This window comes from Nothoprocta perdicaria, unplaced genomic scaffold (genome assembly GCF_003342845.1).
Source record: "Nothoprocta perdicaria isolate Ctin4 unplaced genomic scaffold, notPer1 scaffold_57, whole genome shotgun sequence".
Classification (NCBI taxonomy): Eukaryota; Metazoa; Chordata; class Aves; order Tinamiformes; family Tinamidae; genus Nothoprocta; species Nothoprocta perdicaria.
In genome coordinates, this window is record NW_020455832.1 from 3,435,846 (window position 1) to 3,460,961 (window position 25,116).

Below are 25,116 nucleotides of genomic sequence, written 5' to 3' on the forward strand. Positions count from 1 at the left end.
GCAACATGCAAAGACTGGAAACAATCCTAAAACTGGTAATTTAGGAAGAGGAAAAAGTCAGTACGGATAAAATCACTTCCTTTTCAAGTAGCACTTCTATTCGGCTAATGAAAACAGAAAAAAAAACGCAGAGTATGAAGGAAGCAGTCCCTTTTGTCAGTGGAAGTTGTCTGTCGTCTTCTTTCAGAACTGCTTTTCCCTTGAAGTTGTCAGGCCATATTCCAGCTGAACTGCCTGAGCTTCAAGTCTCCTCTTTTGCTGAATCGGTTCATCGGTGGTTTAATATGTTTGGCTTTATTTTTTTCCTTTTTGTCCATTCTTGCATTTCTAGTCAACATCAAGACTGTGCATCTCATCTGTTGATTACATAGTTTATAATTCTGTAAGATTCTTCCACACAAATATTTTGGAAATCCACCAGAATTTGTCATCTTTTTGCCTCTATCTGCAATTTTATTGGCCTTTTCTTAAAAAATGTCAGTCCGTGATTCAGAGTGATTTAAGAGGCAGGATTTGTTCTATTGCATCATTTTAATTTTAATATTTTATAATTCTTCCATGATAATTTTATAATAYACATACAGAAGATTTACTCAGATGGAATGATGATGATCATACTGCAGCATCCAGAATGATTTCTGAGTTCAGTTAAACTGATGAATAGAAATAGTTCTTCTGTTTTTTGGTGTGGGAAAACTGCAAAGCAAGTTCTGCAAGGCAGAACTACTTGAAAACAACTTCAAGTGTTTACAGCTTCAAGAATGTGTTAGCTAAACGAATCGCACTGTGAGTTTCAGAGATGCTTTGGTCAGATTCTTCACTGTTGGTTTAAAATCAGAGCTTCTTCTGCCCTGATAATGGCTAAGCATGAGCGGAAGAGGGAGAGGCCACAGCTGAGGAAAACACAGGGCTGCCATCTGGAAGAATATTAACACTTTTCCCAGATGCCATGGACGGGCTGAGTGTTTCTGTGAGAGTAGCTAGACTTGGGAAGCGTCTCCAGGGGCTCCGGGCAATGAGCGAGAGGAAGCAGGAGTCTGAAGATGCTGAAAGTCCAGGTTGCTGCTGGCTCTTGCTGTCTGGCCGAGGGCTGCAGGTAAACCCATCAGTTCAGATTGGTGCATCTGAAATCAAGAGACTGCATTTCCAGGCAGGGAAATTACCCTTTTGTGAAAGGAAGTTCATATAGTCAGGAATAAAAGTCCACCATAGTCAGGAGGAAAAAGTAATATATACTTAATATTGATCCAGCTGAGATGTTGTCATGCTAAAAACATTAATATATGGTAGATATTAAAAACACAAAAACACACGCGTATGATGTGCATGTTAAATACTTTGAATTACTGCAGTGACCCAACTGCATCAAAGTCAGCTCGGGAGCAAAAAGGAGTTTGGAATTAGCTTGTCCAGGCTATTTGGACAAGCTTGGACTTGAGGGCAGCTCTCTCTGAAGCACAGATGCCAACAGTCCCAAGCAGGGAATGTTTTTTCTCTTTTGTACATACCTAACTTACTGTCATGTCACATAATATATAATTTCTGGGGAACATATAGCCAACATATAGAAAAAGAAATAGTATTTGAAGGACAGGAAGAAGGAAATTAACTGTGTTTTTCCATGAATTATTGTGTACATTGGCTTCATGATCACAAATTGAGAATCATGCTTTCAATTTTCTTCCCATCATTGTTATGCATAGCTAGAGTTATACATGTCCGTTTCTTAAAGTTAGCTGATTTCTTTAACATTACATATTGTGCATATTTAATTGGGGAATTTTATTCAGAACAGAAAAAATGAGATTTAATGGGGGAATTGTATTCAGAACAGAAAATCTGCTGAAAAAAAATGATTAGAATATCATACCTTTAGAAGGAATTTTATTCATTTTTTTGCTTGATAAATGGTAACTGTAACCTGCCTATTCGGTCACTGGTTTTATTTCCCAAGAATTTTTAATCTAGTTATGCAGCTGTCCTCAKGTCTCTCCTGTGGCACATCCGACATCTCCTGTTTTGTTGCTCGCCCCTGCTCCCAGATTCTCCTTCAGCCTTTAGCAGAGCTGAGAAATCCCAGCGGAGACCTTAGGTGTTTGCTGAGAGCTGCTTTGCATGCGCCTTGGGGCTGCACTTATTTAGCAGGCAGCATTAATGGTTCAGCTGCTGCCACACGCTGCCCTTTTCCAAAGGCTGTTTTATCACCCGTTTACTGGAGACTGGAATTAATGGAGTGGAATTCATATGCACTTTACATCAATATAAAGTCCTCTGTACGTACTCAAGATTTAAAAGACTACTTAAAGGCTATTTTTTCCTGTAGAGGAAGAGCATTGGCTCCCTCATTTTCTTTCCCTCTCACCTAAATTCTTATTTCCCATTTCTCCTGCTAATTTTGTGCTGTTTACCAGTTGTTCTTAAGTGTTTAGTTTCATTCTGACTCCTTGCTGTTTTTGTTTCCTTTCTCTTCCAACCTATTCTCAAACCCAGTCACTTTTACGTGCCAATCCCAGTGCCTTCCCCTTTTCTCTCTGTTTGCACTCTGCTCCTTCTTAAATTCTTCTTCACACTTGGCTTTTATGTTTCTTAGGCTTCTCCTCCCATTCTGATGCCCTGTCAGCCGTCTTTGCTTGGATTCAGTCCCCTCCAGAAATTTGAGCTTCGCCTTTGAGCTTTTGTGCTTTGACACCTGTCTCTAGTGTCACTCCCCTCACTCCCTTTGTTTTACCTCTATGCACATTACTCGTAAATGAGGCTCTCCAGCGAGGAGTAATATTTTCCGCCTCCGTTTTCAGCTTGTCTGCCTGTATTTCTTCTGTAACCTTATCACAAAGGAAAACACAACATCGCTGGGGCTCTCCAGAACCTGGGCGCACGGTGCTGCGCCTGCTGCTCACGTCCCTTTTCTCCTCTCCCAAAACCTAGCTGCTCTGCTTGTTTTCACCACAGCAAAGCTGAGGCGTGGGGAAATGTCTCACCTGGTGGAGCTCAGGAAATGTCTCACCTGGTGGAGCTCAAAGCCCACGTTACCCATCTGAGCTGCCAGGAAAGTAGCCCGTGTTCAGTCGGTAGCCCAGTGCAGTTGTGGGCCGCTTTGCTGTGACCCGGGGCTGTGGGTGCTCGTGGGCAGCAGGGCTGCAGCTCCTTGCTTTTTGGAGGTTAGTTTGAGTCCTTACAGATTCTATTTCTATAATCTTCATTATTAGCTATTTCTTTTTTCTAGAGGCCTGGAAGGCAAGAGGGTTCTTTTGCCTCTGTGGCCATTATATTCCCCTTCTTTTTATTTAATTGCTCTTTTTTTTCTCAGATGTTTCTCTAGAGTAGTGAATGAAAAACAGTTCTGCAAGCTCAAACGTGCATTTTTATAAATAGAGCCTTGAAAATCACACGTCAGTGGCTACTTGAGGTTTTTTTCTTGAAATAAAAATAGAAGCAAAAATAATACAAAATTTATCATTGTTTTAGAGGAACAAAAATGAGCGTAGTTAAATGTAGTRTAGTGAAATGATGCATGTTTCTCAAAATACAGAAATGTTTTCATTAATAACATTCTCAAATAAACATTTAGCATTTCAGAACTGTTTTAACTTCAGATGTTTTTAGTGCCAAATTCTCTTTGTGYAAATTGATAGTGCAAAATTTCATTATATAAACTGTGAAATGATCAGTGATAGCTTTAATATGAAAAATAGAGTAYTAGTTATTAGACATTTCAGGGGCCTGATGCAAGTATCCGTGTCCAGCTAGGTCGTGTCTAAGAATTTAGCTGAACGTCAATATTTATATTTAGGTAGTGCAGGGGTTTGAATCATACCTTCTTTTAAGTTCTAAATATGGATCATGTTTACGTTAGTGAATCATAAGCACAGACCGTAGAGCTGAAATAAAATCCCTTTCTGCCTTAGATATTCATGAACCTGATCTCAGCTCATACACACATGGTTCTGAAGAGCTCTGTATTTCAAAGCAAAACAAACAAACAAACAAAAAAAAACCCCAAAAGTGTCTGTACTTCATGCAGTTTGCTGGGAGGCCAAAGTTAGTATCCTAGATATAAAGGTGTGGGACATCAGTCAGTCACTGCTGTGTAAAAAGAGATTATTTCTGCCTTTGCACAGTTCCTCCTTGGGAAGCTTGTTCGGGACAGGTTTCTGTTTGATTTCTTGGCGTTTCTTTGCTTTTAAGAAAATCTGTAACTTTTATATACAGCCCGATCTGATACACAGTTATTTGGACTAACAATACCTTAAGTTAAACACACGCTACAAAGAAGCTGCTGAAGAAGTGTCCTGTTAAGTCTGTGAATATGGTTGTTTACTTGTGTGCTTGAAATGTATGACAGTTCTCCTGAGGTCACGTTCTGATCATTTTTAGTTGAATWCTTTAAGTAAAACCAAAATAACTTTTACGTTTTGCCTGCAGATTAATTATAGAGGGCAGAGAGCAGAGTGTTGAAGGAAGCAGGAGAGCAAGCTGTGGAAAGGGGCTGCGAGGACAGGAGCTCCTCGAGGAACCACATGTCACTTCTGCCACTGCTACCGTGCACTGAAGCGTGTGTCTGCTCTTAGATATAATAACAGGAAAGTTTGGGGAAAGGGTCTTACACTGAAATCTTGTTGTGGCACGGTGTGTTTTGGGGGAGGAGAGGAGGAGTTGATAAGTTCCAGTTGTTCTGAGCGAAAAAGAGCTCGATAGGTAAGTGGGATGGGCCTGGCCTGGTAGTGCTTGGGCCCTGTGACCCAATTCCCGCTGTGTCCAGAGCCCGGCCCGGCCCTGGGAGCAGGGAGTCACGTAGGGACGCCCTGCTCCCTGGGAGCACGTTGGGAACCAGCCCGGTTCTTCCTCGTGCTGGGCAGAGGTTGCGGCGCGCATTGCGTTCGCAGGGGCATTTTCTTTTGCACGTCTTTTAAGTTGCTGCCTTGCGCTATGGAAATGGTACTGGGATTATTTTCATCTGTTGTCTCTGTCTGCCTGATGGTTTTTAAACTGAAATACAGAACCTCCTCAGGTCAAACCAGTCCTTGAGCATGCCCAGGCTTTTTTTTAAAAACAAAAAATCTAAAACTAGTGTTCTGCAATTAYGTTTTCATATTTAAGATTTTGGGGTTTTTTTGTATTTGTATTATTTGCTTTTCCAATTTTGTGGAAAAATGTAATTGTACAATACTAGTTTTAGATGTCTTARCTCTAAGTAGCTTAAAATAAAAGTAGATTACAGTAAAAATAAACACTAATTTCATTTTGGCATTTCTTTGATATTTCACATACATCTTTACAGGATTGCATGTGATTGCATATGTTTTACCTATGTAATTCTTCCTAATACATGTTTCCAGCAGGAACCATAATGGTTAGTCTCTGAGGTTGTTAGCTCAGATTTGAAGTAAAACCAAACTTTTGGTGGAAGTGAGCTGCAAAATTTTGATGGTAAATAGTATCTTGAGATGGAAAAAACTTGTATAGTTAGTTACAGAACATTGAAACACAGTCATCCAAATGTAAAATATACCTAGCAATCAGTAGGACAATTGCAAATTCTCATGAAGCAGCGTGAGGTTCCTTTGTGCTTATACTGGTGAAAACCCAGCTTAAAAAGTAACTTTCCAAATGTTAARTTTACCTTATACTCTATCCCCTGCTTTTAATATCATAGCTTGTAGCTTGCGTAGCTTGGAAATTGGTTGCAGTTGTTTATTSTCTCCCCCATTCAAGAAAAGAAATACAGAATAAGATAATGGAAGTGCCTCTTTTTAAAAAAATGTATATTACCTTGATCAACATACAGCCTCTGACTGAATGCCTTGTCTAACATTATCTGTCTTTCATTAATTAGCAAATAAACTATTATCAGAGAAATATAGCCTGAGTCTGTTCTTTATGGAAGGAATTTCTTGATCACTATAATAGTTGGTAGAAATGCTTGATTTTAACAATCATTAATAAATACTTTCTGATATTATCCATGTTAACAAGGATCATACATACAGCTTTAATCCTAAGCATGTCAGCATTTTACAAAGCTGTTTTTCTTTCACTTTTCTGGTATGGAAGTTATCAATTTACAGATTCATTTTGTTTTTCGGACTGTGGCTTTTTAAAATATTGGCAAAAACTTGTGCAAAAATATCCAGTCAAAATGTGAAATGCTCAAGAGCAGCTATTTAAAAACAGAAGCATTTGAAAGAAATGGAAACAGTTATAAGTTTGGTGGTTACTGTTATGCCAACTATAATATATAGTTTCAGCTTGGAAAGTAAATGCATTATATTTTCCAACAGTTTAAAAGGCGTTACAAATAATGAGGACTTTTCAAAATAAAAAAGGTTTTTAAGAGTTATGTATCTAGAAAAAGCTGTGAATTTGAGRTTATAGCTGACGTGCTTTTAGATCATTAAGAAAATTAAGAGAATGAGCTTTCCAACCTCCTTTAACTTTCAAGATTCTTGAAATTCTGCAAGTTCATAATTTATTTCATTCTTAAAAACCGAGTCCTTTTGTCAGGACAAAATTTTTCTTCTTTGAAAGAAGTTTTGAAGAATTTGTTGTTCAAGCCATGCATAAAGTGGAGAAGCAATGACAAAAGAGAAAACAAAGAGGCAGGACATGGGACAGATGGTTGATAAGCACCTGCCTAAACCAAATAACTTCTTCAATATATTCTTCAATCTCAGCCATAAGTTCCACGATAAATTAAAAATTCCTAAAATAACTGCTGATATGAAAGGGAGTGCAAAAGGGATTCAGTCGCCGAGGAAGGGCAGAGTTCCTTTGAAGGGARTGGTTGGACATCAGCCAGATCTCAGGTACCTAGTGCCTGAACAGAAATACTGGCAGACACTTAACTTTGCCTGTTTGATTCACAGGGTTGCAGAGTGCATTGAAGAAACTTTCTTGTAGGACTCCTAGAATGACATTATTGCTCACTGGAGGCTTTTCTCCTAATCATAGTTGTTGTATTTTCAAACTACTCTGTGAGACACTTGGAGTTTTCATGAGTGTGAAGACATGGATTTTATCCATGGTTATTAGATGCATACATTGTGTACATGAAAATATTTATTTTATGGAGTTCTTTCATCCCCATTTGACCTGTGTCAAAGTTATGGGAGTTACATTGTCAACCTGCACGACACTATCAGAGTAACGCTATAAATAACTTCCTCCGTTTTGTCTTTTATAGTTTTCAGCTGACAAATAATATGTTGACCTGTAACATTTCCAGGCTTTGCTCTCTGTGCATGATACCGTGGCTCAGAAGAACTACGATCCTGTGTTGCCTCCCATGCCCGACGATATCGATGAGGAAGAAGATTCGGTTAAAATAATCAGACTTGTCAAAAACAGGGAACCGTTGGTAAGTCACCCAGCCATTTGTTTGGGATTTCTGTGTGTGTGCATGGGGTACAGAGTGTTCTGTTTATGAACGTGAATGGGTAGCAGTAACTAGAAATACGAATAGGAGAGCATTGTCCACGTTATGTATTACACTGAGTAATATACTTATTGAATGACACTTCACTGTGTGTGAATTACACTGTGAATAACRTTTTCAACTATTATTAATAAAGTATGTCAAATGAGTAAGGGAAATTTGTTCATTTATGGTGTTTGTGGGCTGCTCGGAGTAGTTATATCAATAATATATTCATCATTTATCTTGAATTTGAATCAGAGACTTCTTTCAAAAAGAGAGGAGAATGAATCCCCGAAGAAATGCTGACCTTTGTCATGAACTGTGTCTGTTCATGTAAAAAAAGTGACCTTTTGATACACTGAAAGGAGAGCATGAAAACATATTTTAAAATACTTCGATTGAAATCTGGACAAATTTAAGATGTCTGTTGTTGTACTTTGGATTATGAATACTAGAAAGTTAATATCTTCATGGGGATATCTGGAAAAATAAAAGGGCTAAACCTAGGTTGTGTTACAAGAATATGAAAATGTTTTACTGTTTTGGTTATTTTTATTTGCTGCAGAGTCATCTTGTATAAAATTTAACCTTATTCCTTTTCCTTCTGCAAACCAGCAAAAGCTTTGTTTTATGTTATACTGAATGTTTGTTTTAATGGACAATGATGCTGAAGAAATATCTGCAAAGTTACTTTGAGAAAACTGTGATTTTGTGTTTGAGGTGACAAGGAGAGAATGATGCCTGTGTTAGATATACAGGGGCAGCTTGTCTGACCATAGATATCTTCGTATCAGCTCTTGTTCTTGATGAATATCTCACGTCAGTAAATAGGAAATGAATTTTAGTATTAACTGCCTGTAGATGCCCCTGAACCCCATTAAAAATTTGACCCGTGTAAACTTTTCAATAGAATCATTATAGTTGGAAAGACCTYCTGAGATCATTGAATCCAACCATCTTACCAAGAATATGCTTAATTGGTCTTAACATACTAAATGTTTTTTCCCAACTATCCAAATCATGGACCTATTTATTAAGGGTTTTGTATTTATTTTACTTTTTAACAAGGGTATATTCTTTAAGGAAGAAAATAAACGGTATCAGAAAGAAGATCAGTTCTGAAACACAGAAATTTGAACATACCATATGAAATGAGTTCCAATTGAACAACTTTTAGTATTAATGAAAATATTCTTGTTCTATTTGAATTTRTGTGAGAAAATCTTAATGATGTAAAATCCTAATTCACATGGTTTCACATTTGACATGTGATTTGCTACTAAAACCTTGAGTGAGTTTGCGAATTGTGYCATCCTGCAGTGCAGTAGCTTCTTATCATGCTAATTTTCTGTCTGTAAAACTTTTCTTCATAAGGAAGCTGTGGGGAGAGGATTGTTTCATCTTCTTTCCTGCAAAGTGGGAAGCTTTACATCAGCTGCCCATGCTGGGAGTTCCTGACTGTATCTCCTTTGCATACGTTGTATATATGTATGCACGTGTTGGAGTATGGTGTGCAGAAAACTGGACACTCCCTTAACTCCTTTGGAATAGATCTAACGCCTGATTAATCTGCACCCTATTTCCTCTTGTGCTGTTCGTGTTTTTCTCTGATTTAAGAACTCTCTGGTGCTCCAAGCCCTTGCTCACGTATTATTGAAGACTGTTGAGAAGGAAACACAGTGGATTGTGGAGGCTTTCTCAAGGCCACATTTCAAAGGGTTTAAAATCGTTGCTTAACTTCTCTCCCAGTCCTTCTGCMGAAGGTGATTCAAACTTTCAGTTCATCCTTCCACTTTTTTTCTCTTTTTTAAATGTATATATTACTGCTCTATTGGCAAATGGCATTCTCACAGTTTCACTCAAGTGAGRTGAAATTACATATTGGGAAGCTTTGTCTCAATGAAGTGATTTAGAACTTCCCTGAGCCTTATTATGTAGGCAGGACTAGAGACACCTCCTTTCCAGAGGTAGTGCAGAATTCACCCACCTAGCATTTTTATCAGAGGGCTTGGAAGATTTTTACTTGTGCCACAGGTTAGGTTTTTTTCCAGCCATTTGGGTCTTCCTGGTGAATGTTGCTGATATCTGAAATGTGCAGGGGGGCTGCGAGATGTTAGTTCACTTGGTGGCCTGTGTCGGCTTGTGGCCTGGCTCCCGACTCCGATTCCACGTTGGATAGCGCTGGCTGCGGATCTCCTCACCACACAGATTCATCTCACACAGATTTGGCCACGTGGGAGCTAATGTTTGTGCAGGGCCTGTTAGTCAAGAAAAGATAGGCAGCTCCTGAGGTTWGAATCATTGCCCCTCTAAAATGCCCCTTCTGACAAAGGCTGATGCACTCTCCTGAGCTGCCTGATGCTTTTCAGCAACGGCAGGAGGAGCCTGGACACCTCGTTTGAACCAGGTACTTGCCTGGCTTCCAGAGCTAAACCGGGGTGAGATGAGTTGCTGGGGGGAAGAGTGTTTCATGTTCTGCTGTCATGGAGTCTGCAGCCTCCTGTGCATCTTAGTCACCGTCCTGTAGCTGGGCTCTTAGGAGAGATGAACGAAATAAAATCGATCTGTTTTATAGGTGGGACTAACCTGCTATAGGGACAACCTCAGTGGGTACTGCCAGGAGTTGGCTTTTGTGTGCATAGCCTGTAGTGTTCCAGGAGTGGAATTTAGACAGCACCTTTTAAAATAGCTGTTCTCTATAAGGTAGGTAACTGATTTTCAATACTGAATGCATTAAATTCAATATTAARTTCAGTGTGAATGCACTAAAATAAGTTTTATTGAAGGTCTCATTTGCATTCAGTGTCTTAACAGAAAAGTGTGCAAAAATATTACTGGTGTTACAAATGCCCTTATCCATGATTTATTTTACAGGCTGGCCTGTCTGTCTTTGAAAAAGAAAGGCTTATGATATTGATATTCTGGAACAAGCAGATAAATAAAAATGCTCACAAATGTGAAACCCTAAATGGTGCTCACCAATCTGTGTCATTACATTAAAAATGGAAAAAAAAAAATGAAGAGGCAGCTTCACTGACGGAGCTTGTATTATTTTTAGTGCTTTTGCATGGTACACCTTTAAATTTTTTCTCAGTCTGATCACCATATGTCTCCCAAACTCCTTATTTTTCCCTTTAAAAGTATTTTCAACTGAACTATGCTATTACATCTGTATATGTCTCATTTAGGGTAACTTACACTTTTGGCCAGCAACACTCAAAATATTTTCCAGCTCTCAAGGTCCAGCCTAACCTTCTCCCATTTTTAAAGCTCTAAATGAGGAGCTGTGCTGCACATGTAACTGCAAGTACTGGAGCTGAACATCTCATAATAAGAAATTCTTGCCAGATTATATATACCTCATAGTTTAAGCAGAGTTGGCAGCAGTACAAGAGAAACTGCTTTTTCTGAAAATCAAGTCTCCGGGCATTCAAGAAGAAATCTCTTTGATTTCTTTTTAAGTATTCTAAATTTAAGGGGAGGGAGATATGAAGAACTCTATTTTTCCTATGTTTACTGTAGGTACAGCAAAAATCACAAATGTAGCTTCTTATGGGGCTGCCCACTCACTTGATCTTTGAGTTTGCCAGGAAGGAATTATTTTCAATTAGCTAAGTTGGATTTAATATTTTTTGTTTAAACTATAACTAGATTTTGTTCTTTGTGTGAAAAATCCAAATTACCTTGACTTTCTACAACTTCTCTCAGGTCAGTTAATCTGTGCTTAGAATTCATTTTGTGCCAATGTATTGCTAGTGGTAAGTGCCTAGAGCATAAAGCAACTGTTGCACTTTGACAAGTGCCTTATCATCGTTGCCAGATGTCCCCTTGGCCAATACTCCCTTTGATTCCAGGGTCTTTCCTAGGGCTGGTCTAAACCCAAGGTGCAGTAGTGACCATTTTCAGACATGACCATGGGGGATGTGGTGGTCAGGGGAGCCCAGTGGAAGGCTGCCAGTCGTGGTTTGCACTTGTACTGGATGAAATATAATATTGTTGACTTGTAGGTAGTAGGCATAAAGCAGTGTTTTTTCAAAACACTTTAGTGCCGAATGGGAGTCTCTGCTGTATGTGGACAATGTCCTCTGTTTGGTTCTAGCACCGTAATGTCGCCCTTTTTTTATTAATATAATCATAAAAGATGCTTAGTACTTTTAAACAGATGTTACTTTTCAGATATTAGTAATAAACCTCAAAATAATAGCTGCAGCTGGGAGATCAGAATGGATAATGGTGCTCAATGCTTTTTATACAGAAGTCCAAAGTCATGAATTTCTGAAGTGAGATTAATTGCAGCTAATCATTTATAATTCCTTCTAAGCTCTCAGACTTACTGAAAGCTGGAATGAGGTCATGATAAGGAAGGCAAGCAAATTTCGACCAATTTAATTGCATTATAAGCAGTATGTAAGGCCAAGTTGAGCAAATGCCGGAGTTGCAGTGCTTCCCATTAGAATTGCACACAGATTTATCTAAGGCATAACTTAAAATGGACAATATGCAGCTCTACGATTTTACTGAGAGTGCTGACTTCTTTTAGAGCTTTTGCTGAAGATAATACTGTATAAATTGTGGTGAGTGTATAAGTTTTCCTGAGGCAGTTTTCTCTGTTTGCAATAAATACAGTTTGCATAGCACTTATATGTATATATAGATGTCATATATAATATAGAACAACATAATATATATGACTACATTAGTATAACCATAAATATTCTAAGAAATATTTTCCACTCTTCTCTTGCTTATTCCTGCCGCTCTGCAGGACTCAAAGTTGTCACTTTGTGCCTCTTTGCAGAACACATTCGTAGTTCTAGTTACAAAGGCCTTTTAATGGTCTACACAGCTATTCGCTAGCAATTTAACCATGTGATGTCATTTAACCTAAATGTCTTCCAGTGTGTTAATGTAAAGTGTGAAAACAGTCATGACTAATATAGGAAGTGTTCTGCTTCTCTGCATTGTCTCTCCTGTATTCCACAGGTAAGCACTGGAGCACAGGAGGATTTCCCAAGTTTATGCTCGTCTCTTGGTAACACTGTAAACCTCTGATGTCAAAAAAGGAAAATAATTGTCAGTGAGTGTCCAGGCAGTTCCAAATGCCAAGTGCAGTGTTATATTTTATTGTAAAATTATGTTTTAAAATGTTTTGTGTGTCCGTTTTATGAACAGGTGCCCTTTCAGGCTTTTTCAGGCTTATCAGTACTGTATCAAGGTTTGCAGTTACATACTAAATGTTTTTTAGGTTGGTGAATTAAACTTACATTCAAACTAATGTTTTTTTTTTTTTTTTGAAGGGGGCTACTATTAAAAGAGATGAAAATACTGGGGCAATTGTAGTGGCCAGGATAATGCGTGGAGGTGCTGCAGACCGAAGTGGTAAGGCRTTGCTTCTTGCCTCTAGTCTTTCAAATTACATAACCCAGAAAGAAATGAGATGAAGTGAAAATATTCTGTATGCATGAAATACAGCAGTATGACAAAAAATGAAGTTTTTTCCAGATTTGGAAAGTTTTCCAAAGTGATGTTTCAGTACTAGTGAAAGTATTTCTTATTGAATTGTTTCTCCAATGCACTTGTAACAGAGTGTAATTGAGCTATTAGATGCAGATTTTTGTTGATTTTCTTTTTTTTTTTTTTTTTTGTGTAGCATCATTAGTTTACAATTAAAGACATCCACTAAGCCAAATTATAACTTACTGCATTACTTTATATGAGATTTTGGATGTTTCTCTAAGAAACTCTCTATATTTTTCTTACTTGTGAGTGGAAAAAAGACAAAAAAAATCATCATTTTACATTTTAGATTAAGCTAGGGATTTTTTTTAATGTCATTTCCTGACAAGCCTCAGAGGTCTTAATTCTAGAGAACAATTGGATTCAGCTCCAGTTTTATTCAAACCATCTTGCTCGTTTAAACTACACTATATTTCAAGAGTGTCATCAAAAATGTAGTTTTACTTCATTATTGAGTGATTCTCTACTTTAGTCAAACTTTTTCAACAGAGAAACAGTGACCTTTACAAAATTTTGATCAAAGGAGATGGAAAAATGAAGCAATATTAATGYATGGGGACTGTTTCTTGAAAGCACAATGCATTGGGCTCAGAAAGTGAACTACTTTGTGGCACTCCCWCTGCCTAGGGGAGCCCTCACATTTAATGAAATTCAGGAGAAAGATTACCTGTGGAAATAATTTCTAAGAGCTATTGAATCAAGGCGTCTTTTTAATGCTCTGTGGTATCTGACTAATATAAAAAGAATAAACTAATTTACCTACATGGGTGGCTGCTATCATAAAGAACTCATATTAACATCACCAACTGTTGTATTCTCTCCTTTCCTTTTTTCCTCGCAGAAGGCACTACTGTTAAACTTGGTTTTGCTTCTGTTGGGAGAGTGACTTTTACTGCCCATTTTTCCATTGGCTGTTCTTGYTGAAGTAATCAAAATCATTTAGGAGAATATTTGAAAGCTGTAGTGTATTCATTTGGGGGTTCAGCTGGTGACTGTCAAAATACCAGCACACCCCTGACTCCTGTTGCTTGGGATATTTAAAATCCACAAAAACTTGACAATTACCCTCTGAAGATGCCTGTCTGTTTCCACTGAAGGCAACTGAGAGCAGCTATGAGGAATAAATCTAGATATATGTTGTTAAATTAGGAAGCATTTGTGCCTCTAAATTAGCRAAGCCATCGTTGCAATACTTGCAACTTGTAAGAAAGTAGTGTGAGTGGAAGGAGAATTGGCACAAACATCTTTCAAACATCTGCATGCAAGACAGTCTGGAAAAGTCATACAACAATGGGGCTAGTTTTCAGGAGGAAGGAAGGGGGGTGAATAAATCAACTATCTCATGGCTTTCTGTGAGGACATTATCTATTGTTTTGTTCAGCATATATTCCTTTATATGCCCTTCAGTTAGAGCTTAAAATGGACGAATACCAAAAAAAAAAAGTTGATAGCGTCTTTCACATTACAAAGAATTTCCATTTACTAACTCCTCTTTTCTTTCTGTAGGTCTTATACATGTCGGTGATGAACTCAGGGAGGTCAATGGGATTCCTGTAGATGATAAAAAACCTGAAGAAATAATACACATTTTGGTAAGTACTTAACATTTCAGGATGAATTTAGAAGAGTCAAGAAAMAGTAATATGACTTACTGTTCCTGGTGTATTTCTTAGAAAAAGTATATTCTAAAATATTGCTTTTTCTTTTGGTAGCATCTTTTATAAACCTGTACTTCCTTTCTCTTAGGAATTAGCTCAGGAGTTCTCTTAGGAATTGACTCAGGAGTTAATAACTCAGGATTTAATGATAATAATAAGTCCATAAGTCCTCCTCATAACTCAGGAATTAATGATAATAATAAGTCCATGAATATGTTGCAAGCATCACTGTATACACTAGAGTTTAAGTTACGAGCTGATTGGTTGAGTTCAAATCATTTTAATCTTCGTTATTATTATTGCATTAATTCCACAATAAAATAAAATGTCATTATATATATGTACTGGATGTAATCAAATAATAGGCTATATTAGTAGTATATTGATTCACAGTTTATAGTGAYATATGTCTTGTTTGCTGTCTTCTGACCTACGCAATTCCTAAAGTCAACCTAACGACTTGCTTATGGAGCTGAAATTAAATTATTTGAGATTTTTCAGAAATATTTGATGTTTTTGCAGCAAAGAAGCTCGTGATGATGACGACAGTTCTTTATATTCACAGTTTAGTCATACATAAATGTATGGTTGTCCTGCTGAAGTGAGTGATGTCTTACAGGTTTGGTTCAGTACCCAAAATGATCCCTTTTAAGTGTTAGCCCAGCAATATGCATAGTTGCTTTATGGTTTTGTGTTCCCCAAAGAAACATATTTTCCTGTAAAATTAATATTTAAAAATCGCCAGGAACACAATAGCACYAGAAAAGGTGTGAACAATTTCCCCATTTACCTCCTCAAGGTGCCATATAAACATCAAAAGCTACTTCAGAGCCTGTTTCCAAAGCAGCAGAATTATTGATTCCAGTCCTCGGGCTGGGGCAATAAGYGCTTGGCTGCTGCTTGGCAAACAGGGAGCTCTTGGATCCCAGACACGCTCGGTGTCTCGCTCGGTGGTGGACAGGCCTGTTTCCATTTTGCTGCAGTCCTTGGCTGTCTCTTGCACTCCGCTGGCTTTAGGGGAGTTGTCGGCCGCCTGCAATAGCAGCAGAGTCTCCAGCTGATTAGCACTTCCTTCAATAGCAACATGTCACTGAGGCACTGGGAATATATTGTGGTTAATAAGGCAAAAGCAGCCAGACACGCTTTAAGTGGGATATAGGGAAAGATGAATGGATGAGGTGGTTGATGATGGCTAACTTGTTTTAAGATTTATAGAGGAGGGCTTTTTTTCCATTTAGTACACGTAGTCTATTCAAAAATGTTTTTCTTTTCGAGCTTCTTTAACTTGCCAAAAGAATAAATCCCCTCAGTAGTTTTATATGATAAATATGGCACAAGCCTATTTGAGTTTTTCTATCGGGCTTTTTTTTTTTTTGAAAAATGAGATGTTAGTGGATTTTTCCAGGGATCTCCATACTTTGCCAGGGACCCTGCAGTTGCTTCTAATATGCATAGATTTTAACTGTCACATTTGCTCTTCAGTGCGGAACGGGTACCTCTGAAACATGTAATTCCCAATTTTTAACATTCCTTCCCTACCTGCCTGTGATGCCAAATAAACGAGTGGCTACCTGTGCTCTTTGCGGTTCGCAGTCTGTATTGTGAAGCTGTCAAACTCCATGAATCGTGCTTGTGAGAGGACAAATTCATTGTAATTTTAGTATTTTAAAATTAATTGGAATTTTCCTTCCTCTTCAGATTTATTATATTGTTTAAAATGTAGATTTAAATTCTCAGTGCATTTTCTTTTAAAATATTCCCCAGGCTCAATCTCAAGGAGCAATTACGTTTAAAATTATACCTAGTGTGAAGGAAGAAGCCCCAGCAAAGGAAGGCAAGGTAGGTAACTCCTTAAGAATATTTCAGAAGCTATTGCAGTAACTGTCATGCTCGTCATTCAAGTCCTTTACTTTAAAGGCAGAACCAAGATTTTATTTATATCTCAGGCCTCAGATTTTCTGGTGTGATTATTTTTAGGGCACTGTACACTTGCATACTCATATGCTGGCTTTACAGGTAGGTTTAGCTCWGTTCTTAAGACTCAAACTCTGCAGCCATCAAATTGAAAAAGACGGTTTGCAGTCTGCTCTTAGGACCTGACCTACTTCCAAATACTTCTTTTCTCCCATCCTAAACTGGRCAGAAGGTATTTCAGGGCACCTTAGTTCAAAATTCTCTTCTTTCCTGTTCCTCTTGCTACCGTTTACCTGCAAATTTCTTTTTACCTTTGGGAGATGGATCCTTTAGCCTTACCAGGTGCCAAGTCTGGTCTCAGGAGCAATGAATTAAACATTGCTGTATTATCTTCTAATGTGAGACTTCCATATGGATGCCTTATATCAGTAAATGTTTATTAGATTATTTAACTCAATGTTTTTGAATAGTAAAAGCAAAAAAAGGCAAGCTACCTTTGGACTGCATTTAATATGTGAATTCTAAAGCAAGAACACTCACTCTTTGTTTCAGATGTTTATCAGAGCCCTGTTTGACTATGATCCTAATGAGGATAAAGCAATTCCCTGTAAAGAAGCTGGACTTGCTTTCAGAAAAGGAGATATCCTTCAGATCATGAGCCAGGATGATGCAACCTGGTGGCAGGCCAAACACGAAGGTGATGCCAATCCCCGAGCAGGCTTAATCCCTTCAAAGCATTTCCAGGAGAGGTGAGCTCTTCAGAGGCATGGTTGCATTACGTTTTATAGTCAAAAAAGACACTTATTTGCAGAGTTTTCAGTCAGCACAGTTGTCATAGATTACATCGGTATGATGAACCTGCACTTGCAGCAAGACAACTGAACTTGGAAACCCATTGCTGAAATACTTGGATTTCCTTATTTGTCTGGCTAGAATTAATAATGACAAAAACTGATAGGATGACACTGATCCAGACTGAAAGAGAAACCATATGGAAAATAGCACATCAGTATCTGTATTCACCCTGATGTACTATGCAGGAATAAGAACTGCAGCAGGTTTCTGGAAACCTTACAAAAATTTGAGGCTCGAGATTTAATTTTTTAGAATGCGAATAGATTGTTTTAAGTTAATTTCTTATAAAGCCTTTTGAATATTTTGCAATAGTCTCATGATGTTAAGTGTTTATTAATCCCAAACTTGCAGTAAAAATTGAGGAGTTTGTGTCTTTCCTCACCACCTCCTATTTTATAGGAGATTTGCACTGAGAAGACCAGAAGTGCAGATTCAGCCCCTGAAAATTTCCAACAGAAAATCATGTAAGTCTGTTAACCTGGAATAGAAATCATAATCCTGATCTTTAACCTTATAAAAGAGCAGTTTGTTTCAGCCTTGTGAATAGAAGATGCATTTCCCCAGGGAACAATAACTCCTTGATCACTTTGTATCAGTAGGAAAAAAAATATAACTGAAATTAAAGCTTAGAACTTTAAGAGCCATCCAAAAGTCATTCCCAAGCATCTGACTTTGTTTTTGAAGCACTAAGCCCAATTAATGTTTTGATATATAATATTTCAGAGGTCAAGGAGTGTTCTTTTCCTGTTGAAATATTAGAGAATATTTAGAGAACTCTAAAGTCTATATAATTTGGACTGCATCAATACAGTGAAATTTATATAGAGAGAGATAATAGGTCTGATGTTCTCCCTTCCCTCCACCATAAGGCTGATGATTTTTTTTAAATTTTTTTTATGATTTTTTTTTTTTAGGGCAAGACACTCAGTTCTTTTATAGGCTCTCTTGGTACTTTTTCTTACTGTTTTCTAAACAAATTCATTTTTAATAGTCTCTGCTTTAAAACGCAGTAGTTGCACAATATAAGAAAAATAAGCTCTAAGCAAGCACATACATTGAAACAAATATTTTCTTTCCACTGGAATTTACATCAACATCTGTTTTAAGTATTATTGCATATTTTACTTGACCTGTTATTTCTTTCAGTTATACAGACTCATAACAAAGTGAGTACAATGTATGAAACTATAACGTTTCAGTAGGATCTAAACCTTAAATACAAACATGTTTGCAAGTTCAGCTAGAAATATTCAGAAACCGGTCTAAAATTTCCAAACATCTTTCCTCCTCTATCATTAAAACAAAAAGTATGGATACCGTGGCAAACAGTGGATGTTGGCACACTGCAAAAAAAAAAAAAAGAAAAAAAAACAAATTCATTTAACTTTAGAGCTTTTCACTGAGGTTTCTGTTGCAGTTTTCCCTAACTCCTTGCCATGGCTTTTGTGTTCCTAACTTCGATAATTACTGTTAGTTTTTTAATCCTCAAGTATATTTTTCTAGCTTTCATTCCATTACACTATTTGATGATAAATGCTAATGATGTCATTAACTCCAAAAGCCTCAATTAGCCCYGTAATTTCGTTAACAGGAAACTGCATGGTTACACTGCAGCACTTCCAATTTACATAGCTCAGAACCCTGAGGAGGTCCTCTAGCTTGCAGTGAATATGRTGTTTCTCTAGCTTCTAGGTGAAGTTGCTGTGCCCCAATTTTGGAAAAGTTTCTGATCCCAGGGTATAGCTATTTCTGCCCACTGCTCTTGCGTGGGCATAGTCCCCGAACAGGAGCCTTCAAATAAGGTGACCCTGGTGCTTTTGAAGAGGTAAATCAGCTGCTGCAGCAACGCTGCATGATTTGTTGTATAACAGATGGCATCTTTTTACTGTTTTTTTTTATGAAAGGTTTTACAAGCTGCAGCTCACCCTTCCAAGTAAGCAAGCTGTACTTGGTTGGGAATTGCCAAACTTGCAATCCCGAGAAGGGCCGCAGGATCATGTGTGCTGTTTTTCTCTCTGCTTTCCCCATTTACCTTGTCTTAACCAGCTTAAACAAGTGAGAAGAACTCTGTTCCTCTACTTTCGTTTAAAACACCACAGGGCCTTGGGGTTGAGCAGTGTACCTATTACAGATCTCTTTTAGATTTTCTTGAAAAAAGGAAGGTCCAGCTTAGTGTTGTTTAGAAGGCAGAAGTGCCTCAGGAAAGAGGAAGGACAGAAAGGTAATAGGGATTTGCCATTCTCTCTTTTCTTTATATCTTAGGACAATCTGCTGCTAAGGCTGACAGATTTCCATGGGCAGAGGAGGAGTGCTGTTCTGAGTGGATATCCACCACTTTTTTTCAAAGATTAAACATGTTTTTGGTGTTGAAAGGGAATTTCAGGCTCTTCACAGATGAGATATGTTAGGGACAAGAATTCATCTACAGAAAATTCTTGTCATGAATAAAATGTTGCTCAGGGTGCTCTCAGGAAAAGCTTGCACTTGTCTGTCTTCTCAGGAGAATTTCAGGGGATCTGGAAGAAGCTCTGCAGCCTGGTGATCTCTTTAAAGCTGGGAAGTGTCTTTGTGTTAGGAAGCAAGGCACTGAAACCGAGATGTGGAACTCGTGCCCACATTTGTGCACAGCAGCTTGCCAACTCTTGCCAAATTGGGAGATGATGGAAAATCTTGCATTGCAGAGCTGARTTGGGGAGTTGGGGGCCAAAACTCTTCTTGGTGGTGGTCAGTAACAGGAAAAGGGGTAATGGGTATAACTTGAAACACAGGAAGTTCCGTCTCCGTGTGAGGAAGAACTTCTTTCCTGTGAGGGTGACAGAGCCCTGGCACAGGCTGCCCAGGGRGGTTGTGGAGTCTCCTTCTCTGGAGATCTTCCAGACCCRCCTGGACTCCACCCTRTGCCCCGTGCTCTGGGTGTCCCTGCTGGAGCAGGGGGTTGGACTAGATGATCTCTAGAGGTCCCTTCCAACCTCAACCACTCTGTGATTCTGTGAACATATTCCCAGGCTATTCAGAAACATGTGGGGAAGGTGACATGGAGAAGATGAAAAAGGGCCTGGTGTTCTTGTCATTTTCTGTATTGTGGACCATCGCCCACTATTGACCTCTAATATTAACAATTAAAAAATAAAATACATAAAATAAATATATAAATTTATATAAAATAAATATAAAATATGAAGAAGTAGGACAGTGGCTGAATGCYTGAGTCCTCTGGTTTTTAGTCTTGTATTACTAGCATTCAGCTTGGTGTAGTGTTCGTCAGTGTTTAGAGGGGTAGTTTTGTGAGGGAAACAGTGTTCTGTAGATCTGAACAAGCTACATATGGAAAGATTCCTTGCTGTTGTAGTTGACCCCATCCAGTCCTGTGATCTAAATTTCCTTAGCAGTTGGGATGGAAAGGGCAATTTGCCAGCTGATATTCCTTACGGGTGCCAAAAGATGAAAACCTGTTGAACTTAAACAGAGATGCTAATAAAAGGCCCTTTCCTGCGAGGGCTGGAGTTACTCTAGGGAGCTTTCTTGAGACGTGGTCAGTAGAACAGGGTGTCAGTTCCCTCTGCTCAGTGGATTCATCCCATAGATCCCACACTTTGTAATGAGAAAGAAACCCAATCAAATTTCTTTGGTTTTAATAGGGAGAATTGAGAAGAAATATTTCATTTTTCCTAAATATCAAGAAAATGTGGATCAGCTCTGATTTCTTTAGAGGGCTTCCAGGGCAGTAGTACTTTTTGTCTCTCCCCTTATGGCAGTTTCTGGAACTGGGAAAGAGTTGGTTGCATTTAACCAGTCTCAAAGGAAAAAAGCCATCTATCTGAAACATATTCTAAGTCTACAAGAAGAAAGGTCAAATTCTTTCTATTTCCAATTTTGATTTTTTTAATACTTAATCAGCCTAGCAATGTGTGTCATGTGATGTAATTAATATGCATTTATATTTGGGTACCATAAATTCGGAAGCCCAGAGAAGCTTTGGTGATCCTGACCAYATGTGCACATCCTGAGGAGAGGAAATTTGCCATGAAATTTTTCAACAAGAATGGATTTACACTGAAAAGAACATGAATCTAGGCTCATTTTAAATAATTAAAAGGATTGGTTTATAATTGAAATGCCAATGCTTAGTTTTAGTTTAAGACACTGCCATAAGCCAATTGTTTCATTGTATCTATGTGTAAAGTGAATATAATACTCTGTAAAAGAGAGTACTGTGCAGACACAGTCACCTCTCCTAGAATGTAGTCGTTGTCCTGAAAGACATAACAGACTCGTTCTCATATTGCACCAGCCGAAGTGAAAAACCTTTAATATGTGTAATGTCAGAAGAGGAAGTAAAACAATAAACATTATATATTGAAAGGTAAGTGAAATCACACTTTATTATTTGAAATGGGAGAGGGCACGTAGCTTGATCCTATCGGAGAGTAAGGTGGAGGGAAATTGATAAGCTAGCCGGAGGCTACATGGAACAAAGATAATATTAAAGTAAGAGAAAGTCCAGGAAAAAGTAGAAATGAGGAAATGAGGGGGRAAAAAAGCAGTAAAGTGAATTTTAGTGCTGATAATAAAGGAAGAGAGAAATTACTACAATAAGGACAGTGGAAGAATGGTTGAATAAAAACTGCCTTTAAACCCTGCTAGGCAGAACTCCAGAGAGAATGGTCTTTGAAATGATTAAATTAGTACTATTAACAGGATTCTGAGTTTGAGTAGTCAGTATTTGCACTATAGTCTCATTTTTAATTTCTGATTTCTTTTCATATAAAAACTAGTTAAAGTTTTTTAAATGGTGAATGCAAATCCCATATGAACATTGACCTATTACAGTTTTTTATTATCAATGTAAAACCATCTCAAAGAGTTCAACATTGTTAATATTTAATAAGATTTAAGTGCATAAGACAAGTGGCAGTTTGGATGTGCTGACCTATCTGATAAAATTGATAATTATTTCTTAGTTATATTATTATAGCTGATAGTTATTTCTGAGGCCGTTAGTGCAAACTTGTGAGGCTCTGAGTTAGTGTGAAACTCACAAAGCATTTTCAGCATTTTTCTCAATACATAACACCCACAACTTTGCAGCCAAAAGTAGTTTTAATTGTTCATTTAATATGATGGGAAAAATACACTAGGAAAAAATATGAGGAAATAAAAACAAAGAAAAGAAAATAGAAAAATAGAATGAAAGTAAAGGAATAGAGATGCATGAGATTGTGTTAACGAGAATAACCTTCTGCATCTTGGGAGAGTGAAGTCTGCTTTATACCTGACTGGGGGTGAATGGAGCTGGTGGGACACAGCGGGACATGCAGTACAGAGGTGTCCAACTGCAAGAAATTAGCTCGAAATTGTCTGAGATTATGAGTGGTGATGGAATGCCAGCCCTGCAGAAACCTGCTTGTSTGATACTCCTGAGGAATAATGAGCAGCACTGCTTTCAGTAGCAGTAGCACAGGCACAACTTTGTACCCAGAGCTGGCTCTGTGAGGTCTCCYCTTACTTCACCTTGGCTAATGAGGAATGCCATGAGCCTCAAGGACAGGGAAGAATTCATTTTTTTATTAATTCCAAGCCTGTGAACTTGAATGCAAGGAGCAGTCATGCACTGGCTGTAAGAGTCACTGCCAGCAAGCAGTGATGCTTGCGTTTGCAGCGTGCTTTATTTTGTAGATAAAGCAGCAATAGCCTCTTCTTTTGAAAAGAAAAGGTAAATTTACATTACAAGCAAATAATTTAGTTACTGTTCTGCTGTCCTTTGGAGCTATAAATATATCAGCCAAGATACAGCATCAGCCTAATTTTGCCTTCAATATAATATCAGCATAATTTTGCCTTCATAACAATTACTGTTTTTCTCTCATGTTACTATCTGTTATGAGAAGTATTGTTAACATTGTATTTTACACTAGGCTGTAACTAGTAACCTGTAACTTCTATTAACTAACACAGTGCTTGCTTATATGTATATGTGTATCCATACCCTGTGCGTATATTTATATATAAATACACAAGGTAGGTAGCGTATAAATCAGAGCTATTCAGAAATTATCTTTTCTTTGAAAATAATTTGCTCAATATATTTCATGCTGAATTTAAAATACTTATTGTGGCAAAGTCGTCATTATATAGTTTTTCTAGGGCTTAAGACCTGTTTAACTTTCAATTTTGATTTACCTTACGTGATTGGCATTGTATGAGTAAGAAGAAATGTTTAACTGCAGCCAAATGGTGTTCATTCAAACAAGATGTAACCCAGTTTATCCAAAGATGAATGTGTTGTGAATTGAAGATCATATTCTGCCAACAGAAGAATTTAAACAGAGTAAGAGAATGAATGTTTCATACCAGTTGTATTTGAAGATGAAACATTTGCCTAAATGTCGCATAGGACTCTCTTGCTTGTTGTAATTGCTGCACACATTTAACTTTGCATTTCTTCTCAGTATTTATCTGTGTTCGTGTTTGATTCCTGATTGCCCACATGCAGGGAGTTGAGAGCAAAAAAAACCCCTAGAGCTTCAGAGTTAAATTAACAGGTTAGCATGTTTGCTCAAAACTTCTCTGTGCTTTAAAAATACTAACTTCCCGCTATCACAAAGAAATTAAGGTCACCTGGAGCTGGATGACAGTTGATTCACATGAAACAGAGGTGGAAATGAATCCTGTAAATTCTTGGTCTGTGCTTCAGTGCAGGAGCATCCTTGACATCCTTCTACATTTTCCAAATTATCTTAGTAGACATAGTGATATCTGATGATATAATGAAAGGATTCATTTACATCACCTTAAAATTTCTGGTAACAACAATAGATATATATGATCTACAAAACCCTGTAGGATTAAAACTGCAAAGCAGTGTGAATGTTGTGGCACTAACTGTGTGTTCATCACTAACAAAATCAAGAGTGTTTCATTTGTTTAATATATTCATTGTAATGCAGGTCCTTTCACATCCCAATTTCTTGTTTACAAGAATGTAATAGAATTTTAGGGGAGAGTGTAACTGGCTTCTGTTGAGAAGCTGGAACAGAGCTTCTGGATCTCATTTTAGACTGAGAAATGTTAAACAAATATTCTTTAATAGAAACACTGTTGAAAKAAAGTCAGCAAGGGTTAAAATTGTAATCTGGTGCTGGGTGGTTGTAAAAAGCTCGGCCAGTTCCTGGAGTGGCTCTGATTTTGAGCTTCATAAGTAAGACAGTTTAGGTGAGGCCCACCAAATCAAATGTAAATATATTTCAGTTAAAATACATAAAAAATATGCAATGTCTGTAATTGTGTTTTGAGTTGTTTTAGTAAGGCATACTGGCTGCATTGATGTCTTTCTAAAATGAATAAAAACACATGCTTCCTAAGTTTCCATTGCACTTGTGTTTCCTATTTCTTTTTCTCCCATTTATATCTTGATACAACTTCACTGTTTTTTTCATGAACCTGTCCCCTGACTACTTCCTTCTTTGTATTTCCCCCCTCCTTCTTATCACTTGCCATTTAATTAATAGCATTTCTTTCTGCAGTATTTTTGTTCTATGTGTCCTGTGCTTGCTTTTTTACAGTTTGTCACTACTTTTATTATCCGCCTTTCCAAACGATTTCCTGTTCTGTATTCTTATCCTAGTCCTTATTAATCTCTTAGTTGTTCCTTCCTGCTAAACATCTCTGTTTTCTTTCTCTCCTCTGCTTCAATTTAACAAAATTTTACTGTCTGAGAAGATATACCTATTTTTTCCATGTCTCTAAAATTTGGAACAT

At 37.7% G+C, this 25,116-nt stretch overlaps 1 protein-coding gene across 1 annotated transcript in view; it reads left to right on the forward strand.

The window, feature by feature from the left end:
• Positions 1–25,116, forward strand: part of MPP7 (membrane palmitoylated protein 7) — a 101,631-nt gene that overhangs the window by 49,391 nt on the left and 27,124 nt on the right. The window contains exons 5-10 of the mRNA XM_026048788.1: positions 7,223–7,354; positions 12,712–12,793; positions 14,438–14,523; positions 16,354–16,428; positions 17,056–17,252; positions 17,758–17,822. Of these exons, the coding sequence (XP_025904573.1) occupies positions 7,223–7,354; positions 12,712–12,793; positions 14,438–14,523; positions 16,354–16,428; positions 17,056–17,252; positions 17,758–17,822 (637 nt within the window). The remainder of the gene's footprint in view (positions 1–7,222; positions 7,355–12,711; positions 12,794–14,437; positions 14,524–16,353; positions 16,429–17,055; positions 17,253–17,757; positions 17,823–25,116) is intronic.